Source organism: Eucyclogobius newberryi, unplaced genomic scaffold (assembly GCF_026437365.1).
Source record: "Eucyclogobius newberryi isolate DKJ021-1_F unplaced genomic scaffold, fEucNew1.0.hap1 SCAF_14, whole genome shotgun sequence".
NCBI classification, from domain to species: Eukaryota; Metazoa; Chordata; class Actinopteri; order Gobiiformes; family Gobiidae; genus Eucyclogobius; species Eucyclogobius newberryi.
Window position 1 is genome coordinate 21600107 of NW_027315768.1, and position 16723 is coordinate 21616829.

Sequence of the window (16723 nt, forward strand, 5' to 3'; positions counted from 1 at the left end):
CAACAACAGTCTAAGGAATAAAGTCTGGCGGTAATGCAACACTCGGATGCCAACCGCCATAAAACAACAACAACAACAACAAAAATAGAATACATTTCCGATGATGCGTTTCACATTGTATACGGAAAAGAACTTGCATGCTCTATGACATTTTATCTCAAGTATCTGTACAGAATCCATGAATAACATTATGGTTGTCTCCACGCCACCAGGGGCAGTAGCACACACTGAGTACAGCGTGCTACCGCTGCACTGAAATCATTACTCTTATACATATTATTTCGGCTGCAGTAACATAGATATATTTACTTATTTTATTTTTTTTCCATTTATAGTCAGATAGACATGCAATGACTGGGTGATGTGCAGTCCTATATGGTAATTGGTGCAATTTGTCATCATGCCCGTAACAAACAAAAAGAAACTCGGAAGAGACACTGCGGTGAGTTTTTTATTTGTTTTATTCCATTTAAAGTACATGCACACTTGTCAAACTATAGTAACAGAGGTACCAAACTAATTCAGGCTTAGAATTTACTGTACAGTCTTTCACTCACTAAAGATGCTCACTGAATCAGAGCAGATGTTGCATAGACTGTATCATTGTAATGTGCTTTAACACACAGGTACAAGGGACCAATGACAGTAGTGTGGTGAGCAAAGTGTCAGCTGCAGCCCAGGGATACTTCCAGGATGTTTATCTGCAGCACTTTGTGTGTAAAGAGTCAAGAAGGGCACCACTCATCAACAGGTTTAAGAGATTCATGTTTTGCAAATTAAACTTTGAAGTTGCACCATGTAACCTTTCTGGTGGGAGCCCCCCATCTGCTTGTCGCCATGGAGATGTTATTGCTTTGTCTGTAACATTACAGAATGGCCTCAACTGTATCTACTTTCTATTGAATCCATTACATGTGTTTTCATTGCTAAAACACAAACCTGCATTCTTCTTAAGTGAACTGAGTCTCCTCTCCACAGACCTGACGTAACGTGGCCTTCCAGTGAACTCTCCACCAGAAAAGTGACATAGTGCACTTTTAAGATATTATTTTGATCATCATAATACATTAAATGCATCCCAGGGGTTACTATGTCCGATGGAGAGCTGTGGACCACTGTGTGAGAAGATTTCTTGAGAAAACTTCAAATTGTCCAAAAAGACAAGTAAGCTTGGACACTTCTCACACATTTGACATTCCTGTATATTTAATTGATAGAATTCTTGCTGAGTTGCAGATTTTGTCATTGGGAGCAGGTTTTGACTCATTGTATTTCCGGCTACATTCATCTGGAGTCCTCACAAATGCTGTAGTGTTTGAAGTGGATTTTCCAGATGTCGCCCGGCGTAAATCTGCACTGATAAACTCAAATAACACTCTGAAGGAAATGCTCGATTCTGATGGCCAATGTCTCACAGGTTTGGTTATATCATTCAACATTTCTGCTTCAACGGAATTAATTTGCTCATAAATACATTTTGATTTGCAGAGCCTTTGTACTTCTCCAGCTCACAGTATTTACTGCTTGGTGTGGATGTGCGAGAGCTTCCTCAAATGGGAAAAGCACTTGATTTAGCTGGTTTTGTTTGGACAGCCCCAACGCTTATTTTATCAGAAGTAGTGCTTACATATATGGAAACAAAGTGGTACGTAGCAACAGTATGTATTATGCCTTGTGTGTTAATCAATTAAAATCATGTTATCGCATGGTTTCTAGGTCAGACTCGGTCATAAAATGGACAGCAGATCATCTTCCTCAGTCATTATTTGTAATCTATGAACAAATCCATCCTTTTAATCCATTTGGACGAATCATGCAGGAACATTTTAGAAAATTGAATTCAACTCTCTACGCCTTGCAAAAATACCCTGACGCTGAAGCACAAAGACGCAGGTTCCTTGATAATGTATGTATGCCATTCTTTACATTAATTGAATCATTGTGTCATGAATAATGATGTGTTGTCAGGGCTGGGAGCAGTGCGTCTGCTTAGACATGAATAGTTTCTACTTTGGACTGGTTCCTGAGGTGGAACGATTGAAAATAGAAAATCTGGAGCCATTCGATGAATATGAGGTAACTTTTTTCTATTTTTCTACTTGAGGATGATCAACTGAATTCTACATCATTGCTGTTAGATTGGATTGGTTCTAACTATTTCTTATTATAGATTGGATTAGGCCTTTCGTATATAATCGATAGTACATTATTATAAAACGTATCTGGTGTTTCTTTAACAGGAGTGGCACCAAAAATGTTCTCATTACTTCATACTAACTGCATCCCGAGGGTCTCTGACAGCTCATGACATACTGTCCCAACCATGTAGAGTATTTTGTTATTTAAAATGTTATTTCCCATAATATTACAATGTTTAAATTTGTTTTGTATATTTGATTTTAGTGTCCCCGTTGACTGTCACCGGCCCCTCATATAGCCCCATATCCCTACCTGTGAGAACAGTTTCCATCTGTACAGAGGGGCTGGGGATGGGATCCGTTTCTCTTTGTCCAAATGCTGTGCTTCTTACTGGAGGGTCCAGCAAAGGAGGCAGGGAAGCACAGATGGGATTACTACTCGAAAACAAACACAGTTGGAAATGTATCAAAGTGGCATCTTCTGGAGATTTAGGTATAGTTTTGCTATTTTCTTATATATGCATGTAAAATGTCTCTGAGTATGAAACTGATTTCTATAAACACAAACGTAAAGAAATGGATTGAACTGGATTATCTTTCAGGTGTTCGTTTGTACCACACTGTGTCAGCCATTCCAGAAAAAGCTGCTATTGTATTAGGGGGGCGAACCTCTCCCCTAAACCCCGTGAAAAGCATATGCAAGTTGACAATTGACCCGAGCTGTACTCTTGACTTGGAGGGTCAAGACAATGTCAAATTTGATGTCGAGCAGATCGTTTGTGACGGTGGACCTTCAGTATCAAGATGGAGACACACCACCACTTTAGTCAGTCACAAAGGCAAGACACATTTTTATTTCATTTATTTTATGTTATTCATGTTTTTCTTTTTGTCTTCTGATGTGACATTTTTCATTGCAGGTAAAGATTTCCTTTTTGTCTTTGGTGGCAAGAATGAAACACAAGTGATTGTTGGAGAGGGCAGCTTCATGGATATAAGTCAGTATCTTTGGACCGAGGTGGGATCTGTGTGTGATTCATTTCTCCTGATTTTAATGCATGTAAAAGTGATAATGTATGAATGATTTATTGCAGGTGCCAGTAGAAGGCGCAGCACCAGAAGCCAGATTCTCCCATACAGCGTGTTCATACCAAGGAGGTGTAGTTATATTCGGAGGCCTGGGCAAAAGAGGAGTTCCACTGGGAGATACAACACTGTTGAGAGCGACCAACAGTGGCTTCCGCTGGCAGAGTCTAGACATAAAACCAACTCCTGTTGCTAGGTATGTTGAGCACAAGCCCTTTATTACTGAAAACAATGTACATAATTACTTCTCACATGCCATGTTATTCTCTAGGTACTCCCACTGTGCCCATGTGATTGGAGATAAACTCCTTGTAGTTGGTGGCGTGTGGTTCTGTTCACATGTTCCAGGTGTCGCTGTGATCAACCTCAGCACACAGAGCAGCATGGAGTATCACCTTGATGTGGTTAGTAGATCTGCTACATTGACCCATGACTTCTTGGCATTAGGCACACATTGAGTATGTGTAACAAGTATTTATTATGTTTTTCTATGTTTAGACCTCAGTTCCCTGGCCTCTGATGCTCCACTCTTTCTGCTCTGAGCTAACCGACTCAAAAAAGGAGTTATTGTTGATTGGAGGAGGCGGAAACTGCTTTTCTTTTGGGACTCATTTAAACCAACAACCCGCTGTTGTGGATCTCAGACTGATTGACTGGGACAATAAATAAAACAACTGGTTAGACGTATTATAATAACCATGCAATAAATAACCATGCAAAATTACTGTATGCTTAATTGCCTTTTTATTTTGAGACCTCTAACAAAAAAAAAAAACTTGATTGATTTACAGTCATTTAATTGATCAAAACTTTGTTTGGATGATGGCTCACTCCGTGCAGCGTCTGAAGGACTGAACTGCTGCATTGGCAGCGCCCCAGTCCCCAGGCTTACGGTACTCCCCCTTTTCAAGAAAGTACTGACGTCCGCGGTAGTTGGAGTGCTCGTAGAAAACCCACCAACCGTCAAACACCTTGCAGGAGTTGACCTCTCTCCAGCGCAGCTTCTCTAGAAGTGAGGGACAGTCGTCTGTGGCCTCGAAGGCTTGGCCTCCGAAGTCTGACTTCTCATACAGCTGCATTTTGTAGGAGGTTTCACTGGTCTGAAGGTGCCATGTGGTTGGTGGTTACACAGGGAAGCAGCAGTGATAAAGGGCAAAAGACAGTTGAAATAACAATTGTCAATGTCAAAGAAAAGCATTTGTTAATATGTTTTCCTGTCGCTTTGGCTCATGGTAGATTTGGCTTTGTTTTAATCAGGAGCATTAGCTTTGTCCCAATAATCAAACTCTGCCTTTGATTTTAGACAGTGGCCAGAGTTCATTGTCTTAAATTGTACACAACTGTACACACATAGTTCTCGTAATCATATTGATCTTGTGTGACTAAAGTTCCCTGAGGCTGCAGGTCAGATAATGTTTCCCTGACCAAAGCCACACATCAGATTGATCCTGGCAAATGGGAATCATTAAGTCATTCACATCCACAACATCGATATTCAACACAATTTTCAAGTACACACTATCACTGGCCGCTAACAAAGATAGAAGTACTATATTGAGATGAGATAGGAGCACTTTGAGCACTTTAGACCACATTACCATTGCTTGACTTACAAAGTGGATCATCTTGCAGGAGCTGATGCGGTCATTGATGCCCATCCACCGCTGATACTCTGGATATTCCCCTCTCTTCAACACATACTGATAGCCCATGTAGTTTGGCCTCTCGTACACCACCCATGCCCCACTCTCCACCCGTATGGAGTTGCACCGGCTCAGGTAGGCTTGGAAGTCAGAGCAGTTACTGTCACACTCATACCGACGGCCCTGGAAGTTTTTGTCCTCATAAAAGACGATCTGAAGAACAATGTTTCATTTAAGTTACTATAGAAACTATCAAGTTGTTCCAATAAAGGGAAGTTGTCATCAAAGCAAACTCACCCTGCCCATGTTGACTTGTTTAGGATAGTCTTGTTGATGGTAAGTGGTGGTCCCCTGAGGTCTCAGTGTTGTCCAAGCCCATAGGCAGTACCTTTTATACCCACGCTTTCCCACATTTATAAACAGTTTGAGGGGGGCAAGGGAGGAACAATTGCTTTGTCATGAAAATGAGATCCAAAATTTGAGTCAGTGATTCTAGTGCTATTCAGTTTTTCCAGAAACGCGAGGAAGGATTACGGAATAAAGGCCGGCCATGGTGAGCGTCCACTGACCCCACTTCTGACTGGTTGAGTGCAGTGCTGCCGGCGTGCCCTCGCTTTTCAGCCACGCTTCTATGCCAGCTGCACCAACATGCCCTGGCACAGCTATACTTTGGCCTTTCAATGAATCATGGTCATTTATATTTCACCATTAGAGTTGGTCAACACATTTTTATTAGTGCATAAATTATACATATTCACAAGCACTTTCATTTACTATTGAATGGTACATTTAAATGAAATAAGCAAAACTGTGCAAAGTGTTTCCCCCCCTCTATTTCTATTGTGTAACAAAGATATAAACCATATCTTGATTGATGCAACATGTCAAGTATGTGCACCTCGGCATATTGCTGGTGGATGTTCAAGTAGGTAGTATGTATGGAAGGCAGAAGGAAAGTTGCAGATAATGATGCAAAACAACATTGCAACAAATGCTAATACACACAAGTGCAATTTAAGGCAGAAAAGGACAGAAATTGGGAAAAAAATGCATGGAACAGTATCTATTCAAGTGCCTGTTCCTGTCTGATACCTGAGCATTACCTAGTGTAATTTTCATATCATATACAAAATATACCATTTATCTGGCCAACGAATTCATATAAAAATATTCTAATCCTACCTAATATGTTTCTAATACTATGTCTGCTAAATCACAAGTTTCTATACATTGTTTTATATATATTTTTTGTTTTATACACAAAAGACATTGGACAGGATTCAATGAATGAATTCTGTTTTTTGCTTTCACTTGAGATCTAATAAAGACCATTTCAATTATACAACATACACCTCGGTGCAAGTGCCTGGGATGTTCATCCCAGTCCACTTCACACTTATATGTGGAAACTTTATCCACAAGATGGCACATTAAGGCAGACTGTACCAGCCCTAAAACCACCACAAATCTGACAAAAGAAGACTTGAACGTCAGAGGGCACCACAGGTCCAGAGCATTTGTAAGCACTTTAATAGGCCACAGTAGGCTGTTCTTTTGTTTGTCCATTTATAACAACGTTGTTTCCATTAACTTTGAGAGAATTGGTTTCTTGACAGGGAGTCTTCATTGTAGCAAAGAGTGGTGGTATCAGACTGTCCAGCTCTTGTCTGTGTCCAGTTTCCAGGAGCCACTCATGAAACTTCATTTCCACCAGCCCCTGGAACTGACGCCTCTGCTCCCTTGCAAAACAAAAAAGAGAGTGAGTGAGTGAGTGAGTGAGTTGTATGAAGTATGTAAAATACTGACTCATTACCATGATCAGTATTATCTAATAATTAATACATAATCTACTTCTTTACTTTTACTTTTTTGTTATCATTATTTATTATTATTACATTGCTTGAAAAGGGCTCTTAGGTAGTTGAATCTTATTATAGTGAATAGAAAAGGCATGGTTTATGAGTGACCTTTTTCCTTTTTGCCCATCACAAGTAAAATGATTAAAAGTAAATAAAAACAGCCCCATGTTTTCCTTACCTGTTTAGTCGGGTCTCTGTAACAGTCTTTTGCCAGTTCTGAATCCTCTTCTTCTTCTCTTCAACTGCTTCCTGGTACAAAGGTGGCAGTCCTCCGGGAATCTCGCATGTGTCCCCCTCGATTTCAAAAGGCACGACCAGTGTGTGGAAGTCTGCTGGAGGAATTAGGCGGTAACAGCCCGACTCCAGGCTGGTGTTGCTATGCGTAACATTTACAAGGCCTTCCGTTCCTAAAACCATGGCCTGATCCCAGACATTTGGGACAACAGCTAAGCCCACACTGGCCATGTGATCCTCCAGGGAGGGATAGAAAGTATGAAAGGGACCGAAGGCGATGTCTCTGTTTCCAGGAAGCAGCAAAGGTCGCGTAGGGGTCAAAAGGAAGGCGGTGCACAGTGAAGATGCTCCAAAAACAACTCTTCCTGCGACACACACCACCGTCACATTTTGACAACTATGAAGGTGAACTGTGGTCTCAACTGGACCAAGAACAATAGTACAGTCAGTGCACTTGTCCACGATGACTGATCTGAAAAGTGACATGGGAAAATATGATCTTAGTTTTGAAAATAAACTACAAAATGAAGCGTGACCTTTACCTTAGAGGTGAGAGAAGGTATATGAAGGACTCAGCGCATCGATGTATCTTTATGTTTGTGCCTGTTAGCTTGTCTGAGGTTTTAGCTAGTGTTTGTTTTAACACCTGAGACATCAACACTATTTTACTACCAGGAGGTGCCGTGTGGGTGTTTCGGGCGATCTTGGCTCTCTTCATTGCTCCCTCCACTATAAAACACACACAAAGAAGCCAAGAGTTAAAATGTTCACATGCGTAAAATGTGTTGACAATCAAAATATGAGGACACCTTGTTGGGCCCACGCTAGTTTTTTCCCTGAGTGCAGACACGCGGTGATCCCAAAAGGGTTGAGACAGAGGTTTTGTTGGAGACACAAGAGAAGCTTATGAAGAGGGAAAGAATGGCTTTTTGTGCAGTAACCCGACTCAGTCTGAAGAGGGCCCTTCAATAGACGATAAACAGGTTGGACAGCTGTGCCTTGACTACCAGAACCTTCCAAGAGCAGGCTTAAACTTCGCACTGCCTCCAGAGATATCTATAGAAACATATAATTATATAATTGAAGCAAGTTATTGTCAACCAGCCATAATGAGCTACTTTGAGTAAAGATTTTAAGTTGTCGGACCTGGCAATCTCGCTGAGCCTGTCCAGCACTTGACAGGTGACATGGTTCAACAAGCAGCTCCAGAATCTCAGCAAGATGGCCATTTACAAATGAAAGGTGTGCCTGGTCATCCCAGTTCTATGAATATGAGTTAAGACGTGAAGATTTATCAGTAAATAGTTCATAGCACAAGTAATAAATGAACTTACCTTGTTTTGGGAGCTGGTCTTGCATTCACGTTCTGATGGAGATGGAGAAGGGGAGCGAGTTCGATGACTGGGCCACTCTTCAACAATTGATGAAGAACGCAGAGACACACGGTTCAGTTGTTGGATATAGAGAAAGAGAAGGAACTGCAGCGTGTCCACTGACAACTGGAAAGAACAGAATAACATTAAAATGAACATGTATAAAGCTAAAGCAGAGATTGTGTTACAGTTTGGAAAGACTTGATAGATGAATGCATTTCACTCCTCCTGACTTGTATTTCACCTTGTTCCTTTGTTGGTCCAGTTCACTTTTGGAGGAGCACAGGGAGAAACTCTCAGCCCACTCAAGTCTTTGCTCTGGTGAATGGCCAACAAGAAGATCAAACGTCTCAAAGTAGAGCCATGCAAGGTCTTCTGGGAGCTGTAGTTTCCCACAGGCAATATGCCTCCACATTGGCCAGCTCAAAACAGGAAAGCAGCCATCCCTTGTCCGCACATATATTGCCATTTTTCGGAGATAGTGAATGCCAAGCTTCGAAGACGGGGCCACCTGAAAAAAACAAGCTGTATTTAATAACGTTTCACTTTGACTGCTTATACCTGAGGAAAATGTATGTACCTCACCTGCAAAGCCCCCAGCATAAAGGGTTCCATGCGTGCCCAAATACGTATGCCTTCTTCCTCCATCTCTAGAAATAATTGATGGATTATTGCAATAATTGATGGATTTACATGCAGACAGGTTATCATTATTGTTAAGCTGTTGTACATGAATAAAAACGGCGTTTGGTTGGTTATCTTACAGTATGAGAGAGGCAATGGTTGAACCATCATGCATAATCCTTGACAACTAAAAACTTACAACCACCCGTGATAAGGACACAGTACAATGCCGAACAATCGGTCAAGTCTGGAATAGGATTTTTGCGACAACAGTGCATAATAAATATTCTACAAATAAATGTTTAGCATACAACAGAGCTATCCGTGTGTTCTTTTAGCCGTTAGCTAGCATCGCAATAGTGGGGAAACAACTTTGATCTTACTTTCTCTGTTGGTCCAGCGTGTTCCGTGTAGTGTCTTTCATTCAGAAAACATATCAATATATTCGCGAGAAATTTCAATGGTGGAGGTTGTTTTGATTGACAAGCGCAGTCATAATAAGGGCACACACATCTGCACTTCTTCCTATTTGGCGCCCTCCCTCATAACGTGTTTTATGAGTAAGCTAGAGGGACATGTTTCTGGTTCCGTCACAATCACGGCGGCCATCTTGTGACTGTAAGGGTAACAGTAGTTAACATATTATAAAATGCCACTAATGTTACTTAGCAAATATACAGAGGGGAAAAAATCGTATGAATTACACAATAGGTATGATTTGACAATAAATATGATCTGATTGATCTTGTTGAATGATCATTGATACTGTCAGGAAATGGTCAGTTGTGTGTAAATTGTCATTTCTATTGGCACGTGGCATATTGATGACATAGATGGATATGTTCCGTTTTAAAATTCAGCAGTACTTCCTGTCATTTAAATTCCTTCACAAACTGCAACTTCACAGATGTAAAACAATGATAAATATACTATACCGCCAAACAAAGTCATAATTAGAAAAACATGAGAACTTTTCATTGGCATCAAGTAGTATATTTGTTTCCCTGATTATGCAGGAACTCTACCTGTCTCTGACTAATCAATACAGTTTGGTCACAACCATTGGTAATTAATGTGTTTGTTATGCTTATTACTATAAAATAATCCTTTATTGCCAAACATGGAATGGACAAAAGTTAAAATATAAATACAAAAAGTGCAAGAATTTAAGAGAAAATTGTAATTGAAAAGTCCCTAATTGTTTGTTTGCTTGTTTGTTTGTTTGTTTGTTTGTTTGTTTGAATTTCTATTCGCCATAGCCTTAGCTGTATTTTCTTGTCTTTGCACTTGTTTCTAATAGTGCCCAAGTTCTACGATACTAATTTTAATTTATGGTAAGCATGAAGAATAATTAACTTTATTTGTTGTGTCCTTATGGTATATTGACATACAAACATAGCATAACACATAAACCACTACAGCGTTTATAGGGTCAATAAACCTATAAACGCCGTCATAAGGCGCTGGTACAGCTGGCAGCCCGGTGTAAACGCTCTCTCGTCTTTCTCACACTTATTGTGCTTTATCTCCTATATTTTGTAAATATAGTTAGTATATTTTTTCTATTTTACTGTACGATAGGGACACGCGCTGGAATAGTTTTTTAATTCAACTGTTTTTGACTTTTTTCGGCTGGATTTGAGCGTTTTTCGTTGCGTTCGTTGTGTTGTTGTGACGTGAGCTAGCTCCGAGCGAGCCCACCAGCCCCTCCCCGCGCCCTCCGGCCGCGCTAAAGTACGGCGTGTCGTCGGTACACGTTTATATACACGTTTATATGAAAGAGGAACTTCATGAACGATCGGGACACGCACTGGAATCGCTTTAAATTAACTTGTTTTGACTTTATTCGGCTGGATTGAGTGTTTTCGTCGTGTCGTTGCGATGTGTCTTGGCTCTGAGTCCCCCGGCTCCGGCCCCGCCCCCCGGCTCCGGCGCCGTACCGCGTTTACACAAAGGAGGAACTCATGAAACTGAGGAGAACAGTCGTCTTACCCGGAGATCGTCACGTTATCCCGGCGCAATACTGACCTAACCTAATACTGATGTGCAATTCTGTCATATGTGCAATTACTGTGAAATTCATGTGCAGTCTATGTGCTGTCGTGACACATATTCATGTGCAATTACTGTCGGGATCACATGCAATGGTATTTATTTATTTGTCTATGGGAGTTTTTATTTATTTATAGGAGATCTTCTACTGAAAGTGTTTTTCAGACTTCCTATAAGTGATCTGTTCTTCTGTATCTACCTCTGTATCTACCTGCGTTGCACCAATGAAATTTCCCCATGTGGGACAATAAAGGATTATCTTATCTTATCTTATCTTAATATACATTTTCATAATTTGAAGGAAAAACATACCCTGAACAGAACAAGGTCACGTTTCCCACATTTTAGAACCTTTAATTAAGACATTTTCTGGCATTGTTTTTACATCATTTTATATTAGAATGTTGTCGCTCTTACAATTACAAGATGGCTGCCGAAATTTCCACGGCAACAGAATCTAACATAACTCTAATTTCCATTGTCCAGTTGGCCCCGCCCCTCCATGAACTGACGCGTTGTACTCTGAATGGACGGCTGTGGCGCGCGCCCACCTGACGAGGGCGCACCTGAGCCAACATCGACTTGAGACTTTTGGCTTTTATGCAAACGTTAAATCATCCAAATTACTTATAGACGCAGTAGTAGTAGTAGTAGTAGTAGTAGTAGTAGTAGTAGTAGTAGTAGTAGTAGTAGTATGTGTGTAAAAGGAGCGAGGGAAAGGAACGCATCTCTTTTTTATAACGTCGGGCTGGAGACTGTAACTATGGGGCGGGGCTTAGAGTAGGAGGCCGGGCTTAGAGTAGGGGGCGGGGCTTCTCTGACAGCAGGAAGAAGCGTTGTGACTGGCCGCAGGAGCCAGCTTCAAAAGCCGGGTGGAACTCCTTCTGCCTTTTCGTGAAATCGCGTTGGATTTTGAGGCTCTATGGCTGCTAAGGGGACCAGTCTGTGCTCGGTGTGCTGTCTGCTGCTTTATGTGGTCACGGTGGTGCTCGCTGGGTGAGTGTTTGAGCCCGGCGAAGTGAGCGAAACGCGGTGAAACATCATCTCCAGCTGGTACACATGTTTCACTGTGATTGGTCTAGAGGCGCTCTTCGTTTCGCGAGCGGACCAGAAACGCACAGAAAACCGCATTTAACTCAAACGTATATGGATTATTTCAATTAAAAGCAAAGGGAGATTATAACGGCAAGCAGGATGTGAAACAACTGCGAAGAGCACACTTGACTGGAGTGAGGAAACGTAGTGTTGTTAGCTTTAGCTATGGTTAGCACTGATAGTGTTTCATTTTTGGATCAATGACATGTCAAAAGATGACTGTTTCCTGAAGCAACTACTGCCTGAAATGCTTTAAATTTGCGTTTCTGTGCGTCTTTATTTAAATTGTCAATGTTATGGTCTTTGTTTTCTCTTTCAGGCGAGACTTCTACAAGATTTTGGGAGTGGACAAGAGTGCATCTATCAGGGACATCAAGAAGGCTTACAGAAAACTGGCTCTTCAGTTACATCCCGACAGAAACCTGGACGACCCCAAAGCTCAGGATAAATTTGCAGATTTGGGGGCAGCATATGAGGCAAGTTATGTCCCGGGTTTTCGAACGTCCAAAGGACTTCGGTGCAGGTGTGTCGTATTATTGGTATTCAGAATAATAGTGTGCTTTATACTCAAGTCTTTATACAAAGCTATTTGGTTGTTGATGGAAAACGATGCTTGGTGATTGGCCGGCTAGACTGTGTGGCTGCTTCTGATTGGCTCTCCGCATCGTGCGCTGTCAGAAAACCTGGACTGGATTCGATGGAGGGAGTCGAGTGGGGTTATTGGGTTTTGCATATACAGGAAACATTATATAGACATGTCACGATAATACAGTACATCACCTTCATGTTCAATAAACTGTGGCTCAGTATTTATCATTTGTACTCTTTCTGTGCACTAATGGAGACTCTTTTGTTATTTTCTTCTAGTATGATTAGATTTGAGCCGAGTTGAGATGAGATTGAAAAAGTAACTTCTGTTTTAAATTCTAAAGTTTTCCATTCTTCTATTTGTTGCACTGCATGTGTTTTTATGAATTGTGCATTTAGAAAAGGGTTCGCTGGGACTATCAGGTTTTAGTGTCATTCCTGTGTCGTTAGGATAATGTTGCTGGTTTGTAAATGTGCTTTATAAATCTTGACAGGTCTGTGGCATAAAGTAGGTTCACTATTATAGTTTATTATGTTAAGTTTCTCTGTTGCAAAATTTCACATGTCCAAATAAGTGAATAAATAATGAAGTTAAATACAAAGTACTAAAATTACGACCTGTAGCTGAATTGTGTGTTTAAATCACGATAGGTGCTCTCAGATGAAGAGAAAAGAAAACAGTACAATGCTTATGGGGAAGATGGACTCAAGGAAGGTCACCACGGCTCACATAATGACATCTTCTCAAGGTTTGTGTAACTTTAATAAGAAATCGGTTGAAAACAAGGCATTCTGTTGTTGATCTCCCTGGTGTCACGTCATATAACATTTACGGTCCTATATTTCTCTGTGCAGTTTCTTTGGTGATTTTGGGTTCATGTTTGGAGGAAAGCAACAGGACAGAAATATCCCACGAGGGAATGACATAATCCTGGATTTGGAGGTCACACTTGAAGAGGTCTACTCCGGAAACTTTGTTGAGGTGCTTTTTATAATACCCATAATATGTACCTTTTTAATTGGCAGCATATTATTATACGAATGTTCTTTTGCAGGTTGTACGCAATAAACCAGTAGCGAAAGAAGCCGCTGGCAAGAGAAAGTGTAATTGCAGACAGGAGATGAGGACCACGCAACTTGGGCCGGGGCGTTTTCAAATGACACAAGAGATGGTCTGTGATGAGTGTCCCAATGTCAAGTAAGTAACTCGCATGCTGTGTACTGTGAGAATAAACATGATATTGTGCATCTGTCGGTGCATGTTACTCTATAAAGGAATATGTTATCTTTACTCTGTGCCTTTTTATAGATTGGTGAACGAGGAACGCACGTTAGAGGTTGAGATTGAACAAGGCGTACGAGACGAGATGGAGTACCCATTTAGTGGAGAAGGTTTGTATTAAAAGCTTGTCATTTGGACCTTCATACATTTCAAATGCATGAGATAAAGATGTTTTTGGTGATGTATTTTGTTTTAGGTGAACCTCACATTGATGGAGAACCTGGAGATCTGCGTTTCCGCATTAAAGTTCTGAAGTAAGTGATGTAACTGGGTTGATATGACAATTAATGCATCTTTTATTTCTCCTTGGGCACAGTTTTTTTCACTGATTGTTCTTGTACGTGTTGGGTGGATTTGGAGTTAACATTTCAGATCATTGCAAAGGCTGACCAACAGGTGGAGTGCGTTTGAAAAGTAGGCTGCGTGTGTCATTAGGCGCATTAGTGTTTAGCTGCGCCTCGGCTGGATGGATAATGAAAGTTGAAGTGTCCGATGAGAGCGTAGAGGAAAACACCACGCAGCCTCGTGCAGATCAATGGGATGAAACCAGAAACACCACTGTCGATCAACACCTATCTGTGTTATTTTGTTATTTTTTATTATCTTCTGTTTGTATTGTGCTTGACGAGCCTTTTAAAGAGTCACGGATCATTATTTATTCATGGGAGAAAATCAAAGGCACTCTGTAGCATGAAGTAAAAGTCCTTTATTGTAGCAGAGTGCTTTGGATTCCTTCTATGACTGCGCTTACATCGTCTGGTAATAATATAGCAAGTCCTTCATCTGTGTAACTGGCCTCATCCCTGCAGAGCACCTGTAGATGACCTTTTATGACCCACTGATGCAATCACAATTTGCTTGTGTCATTCATTCACTCCACACCCGGTGGTGGTAAAGACTTACAGCCTCTTCGACTATCACTAATCTCTCACTCACACTTTCATACATTAGAATGTGTGTGAAGTGTCCTGCCAAAGGACACAACAGTAGTTTGCGCTAGTCTGTGCAGGTATCGACCACTTTGACACCTAACCACTGAGGCAATGTTGCCCTGTTTAGGTCTGGGCAATAGAACAATGTAGTAGACATTATTGTATTGCCTAAACCTTAATGTAATCTTTTAGATGAACCTCTAACACAATATTGACTCTTTCAGACATCCAGTGTTTGAGCGCAGAGGTGATGACCTTTACACCAACGTCACAATTTCACTGGTGGAGGCACTCGTCGGTTTTGAGATGGACATAGTTCATTTAGATGGACACAAGGTATTCAAACATCTATTTGCACAGTTTAGCCTGAACAAATGTGTGGTTAAACAATAAACATTACTTTTTTTTGCAGGTCCATATCGTAAGAGACAAAATCACTAAGCCTGGAGCTCGCGTGTGGAAGAAGGGAGAAGGTCTACCCAACTTTGACAATATCAACATTCGTGGCTCACTAATTATTTCATTTGACGTTGAGTTTCCTCAAACACAACTAGATGACAAACAAAAAGAAGGTGAGGATTGTGAACTAATCTTATCAACCATTAAACAATTTAAAACACTTTTTCTGATTTGATCTGATCACCCACCTCTCTTCTAGGAATCCGGAAAATCCTGAAGCAGGGTTCAGTACAAAAGGTTTACAATGGACTACAAGGATATTAACCGTGCCACACACAGACTGGACTGAGTACCTGCCACTCCCATCCACAGACCTGCAATAACTGGAGCTAGTCTGGGATTCTGGCCAGGGTCTATTTATTATTTTCATACTGTTCTCAGGATGGCGTCAATCCCATTTGTTTTAATTTTTGTGCATTTTGCCTGAACTAGTACATAGTTTGTTTTCATTTCTTTGCAACAGTCAAAATGATGTGATGGTACAACATTACATGACGTCGCATTTACACTAAAAGTAATTTGTGACAACCACTTAATTTTTCACTCCAAATCTGCACACAAGCATCAAACATTTCCAACTTAGTTTTTCTACTTGTGGTATCAAAAGGGTAAAGTCCTTTTTGTTTCAATCAACTGCCTCTGGACAAGACAATTATTTTATTTTGTTTAAAGAATAATTTTATGAATGTAAAACGGAGAACCTCACCCCTTAATTGGTAGAATTTTTCCTCTGGATTAATTTCTATTTAATAGAACTTTGTAAATGGAAACAGAATATTTAGTCTTTGGTAAAATACTGTTGAAAACAGAGTTGAGCTCTAAACAGTGGAGTTTTATTTTGATGTGTGCTATTATTCCATTGGGGTTTGGGTCAATGTAACACTGTTGCCTATTCTTTCTGAACAATTGAACAAATGAGGTTTTCATAAGATGTTTCTTTTTGTTTTACTTTGAGGCCTCTTAACAATTTGTATACACTGCAAATTTTTGTGTTTTCAGACTCCTTAAATGTGAATAATTAGGCCCTTTTTACGGACTCGGGGGTTGGGTTATTTGACTGATAAATAAAGGATTTGTAAGATTTCTTGTTGGTGTGTTATACTGCCAATCCACCAGCAGATGGCGCCAGAGACGTTCTTATTGAAAGTATCAGGAATTGTCTGTCCCTCAGTCACTCAGGGTTCACAGCAGAAGAAGCCAAAAACAAATATGACTGCAATGAAAGATGAAAGCCTAATGAGAGAACAGCGTAGAGTAAAATAATTGCAGTTCAGAGTTAAAAAGAGTCGACCTAATGGCATAGATCTAAATGTCCTAACCCAGCATTAGCCCACACTGCACAGGTCACTGCTGCTTGA

At 40.6% G+C, this 16723-nt stretch overlaps 4 protein-coding genes across 4 annotated transcripts; 2 read left to right on the forward strand and 2 right to left on the reverse strand.

Annotated features, from left to right (window-relative positions):
* Positions 1–319: 319 nt before the first annotated feature.
* Positions 320–4319, forward strand: lcmt2 (leucine carboxyl methyltransferase 2). Its single transcript, XM_072444979.1, has 13 exons — positions 320–442; positions 627–751; positions 1083–1164; positions 1237–1417; positions 1489–1645; positions 1717–1906; positions 1969–2076; positions 2241–2325; positions 2404–2631; positions 2741–3156; positions 3233–3420; positions 3496–3628; positions 3723–4319. The coding sequence occupies exons 1-13, from the start codon at positions 401–403 to the stop codon at positions 3891–3893; spliced, it is 2106 nt and encodes a 701-aa protein (XP_072301080.1). The 5' UTR covers positions 320–400; the 3' UTR covers positions 3894–4319.
* Positions 3946–5302, reverse strand: crygs2 (crystallin, gamma S2). The gene is made up of 3 exons (XM_072444984.1): positions 5165–5302; positions 4838–5080; positions 3946–4324 (listed from the first exon to the last, which is right to left on the reverse strand). Exons 1-3 carry the CDS (start codon positions 5171–5173, stop codon positions 4052–4054), a joined length of 525 nt encoding a protein of 174 aa, XP_072301085.1. The 5' UTR covers positions 5174–5302; the 3' UTR covers positions 3946–4051.
* A 1076-nt stretch (positions 5303–6378) lies between these two features.
* tbccd1 (TBCC domain containing 1) lies at positions 6379–9496 on the reverse strand. Its single transcript, XM_072444945.1, has 9 exons — positions 9341–9496; positions 8919–8983; positions 8578–8844; positions 8295–8459; positions 8107–8223; positions 7770–8016; positions 7503–7689; positions 6905–7432; positions 6379–6606 (listed from the first exon to the last, which is right to left on the reverse strand). The coding sequence occupies exons 2-9, from the start codon at positions 8979–8981 to the stop codon at positions 6396–6398; spliced, it is 1785 nt and encodes a 594-aa protein (XP_072301046.1). The 5' UTR covers positions 8982–8983; positions 9341–9496; the 3' UTR covers positions 6379–6395.
* A 2319-nt stretch (positions 9497–11815) lies between these two features.
* dnajb11 (DnaJ heat shock protein family (Hsp40) member B11) lies at positions 11816–16449 on the forward strand. Its single transcript, XM_072444982.1, has 10 exons — positions 11816–12005; positions 12424–12580; positions 13344–13441; positions 13548–13674; positions 13748–13890; positions 14002–14084; positions 14171–14228; positions 15131–15242; positions 15319–15478; positions 15565–16449. The coding sequence occupies exons 1-10, from the start codon at positions 11932–11934 to the stop codon at positions 15627–15629; spliced, it is 1077 nt and encodes a 358-aa protein (XP_072301083.1). The 5' UTR covers positions 11816–11931; the 3' UTR covers positions 15630–16449.
* Positions 16450–16723: the final 274 nt, after the last annotated feature.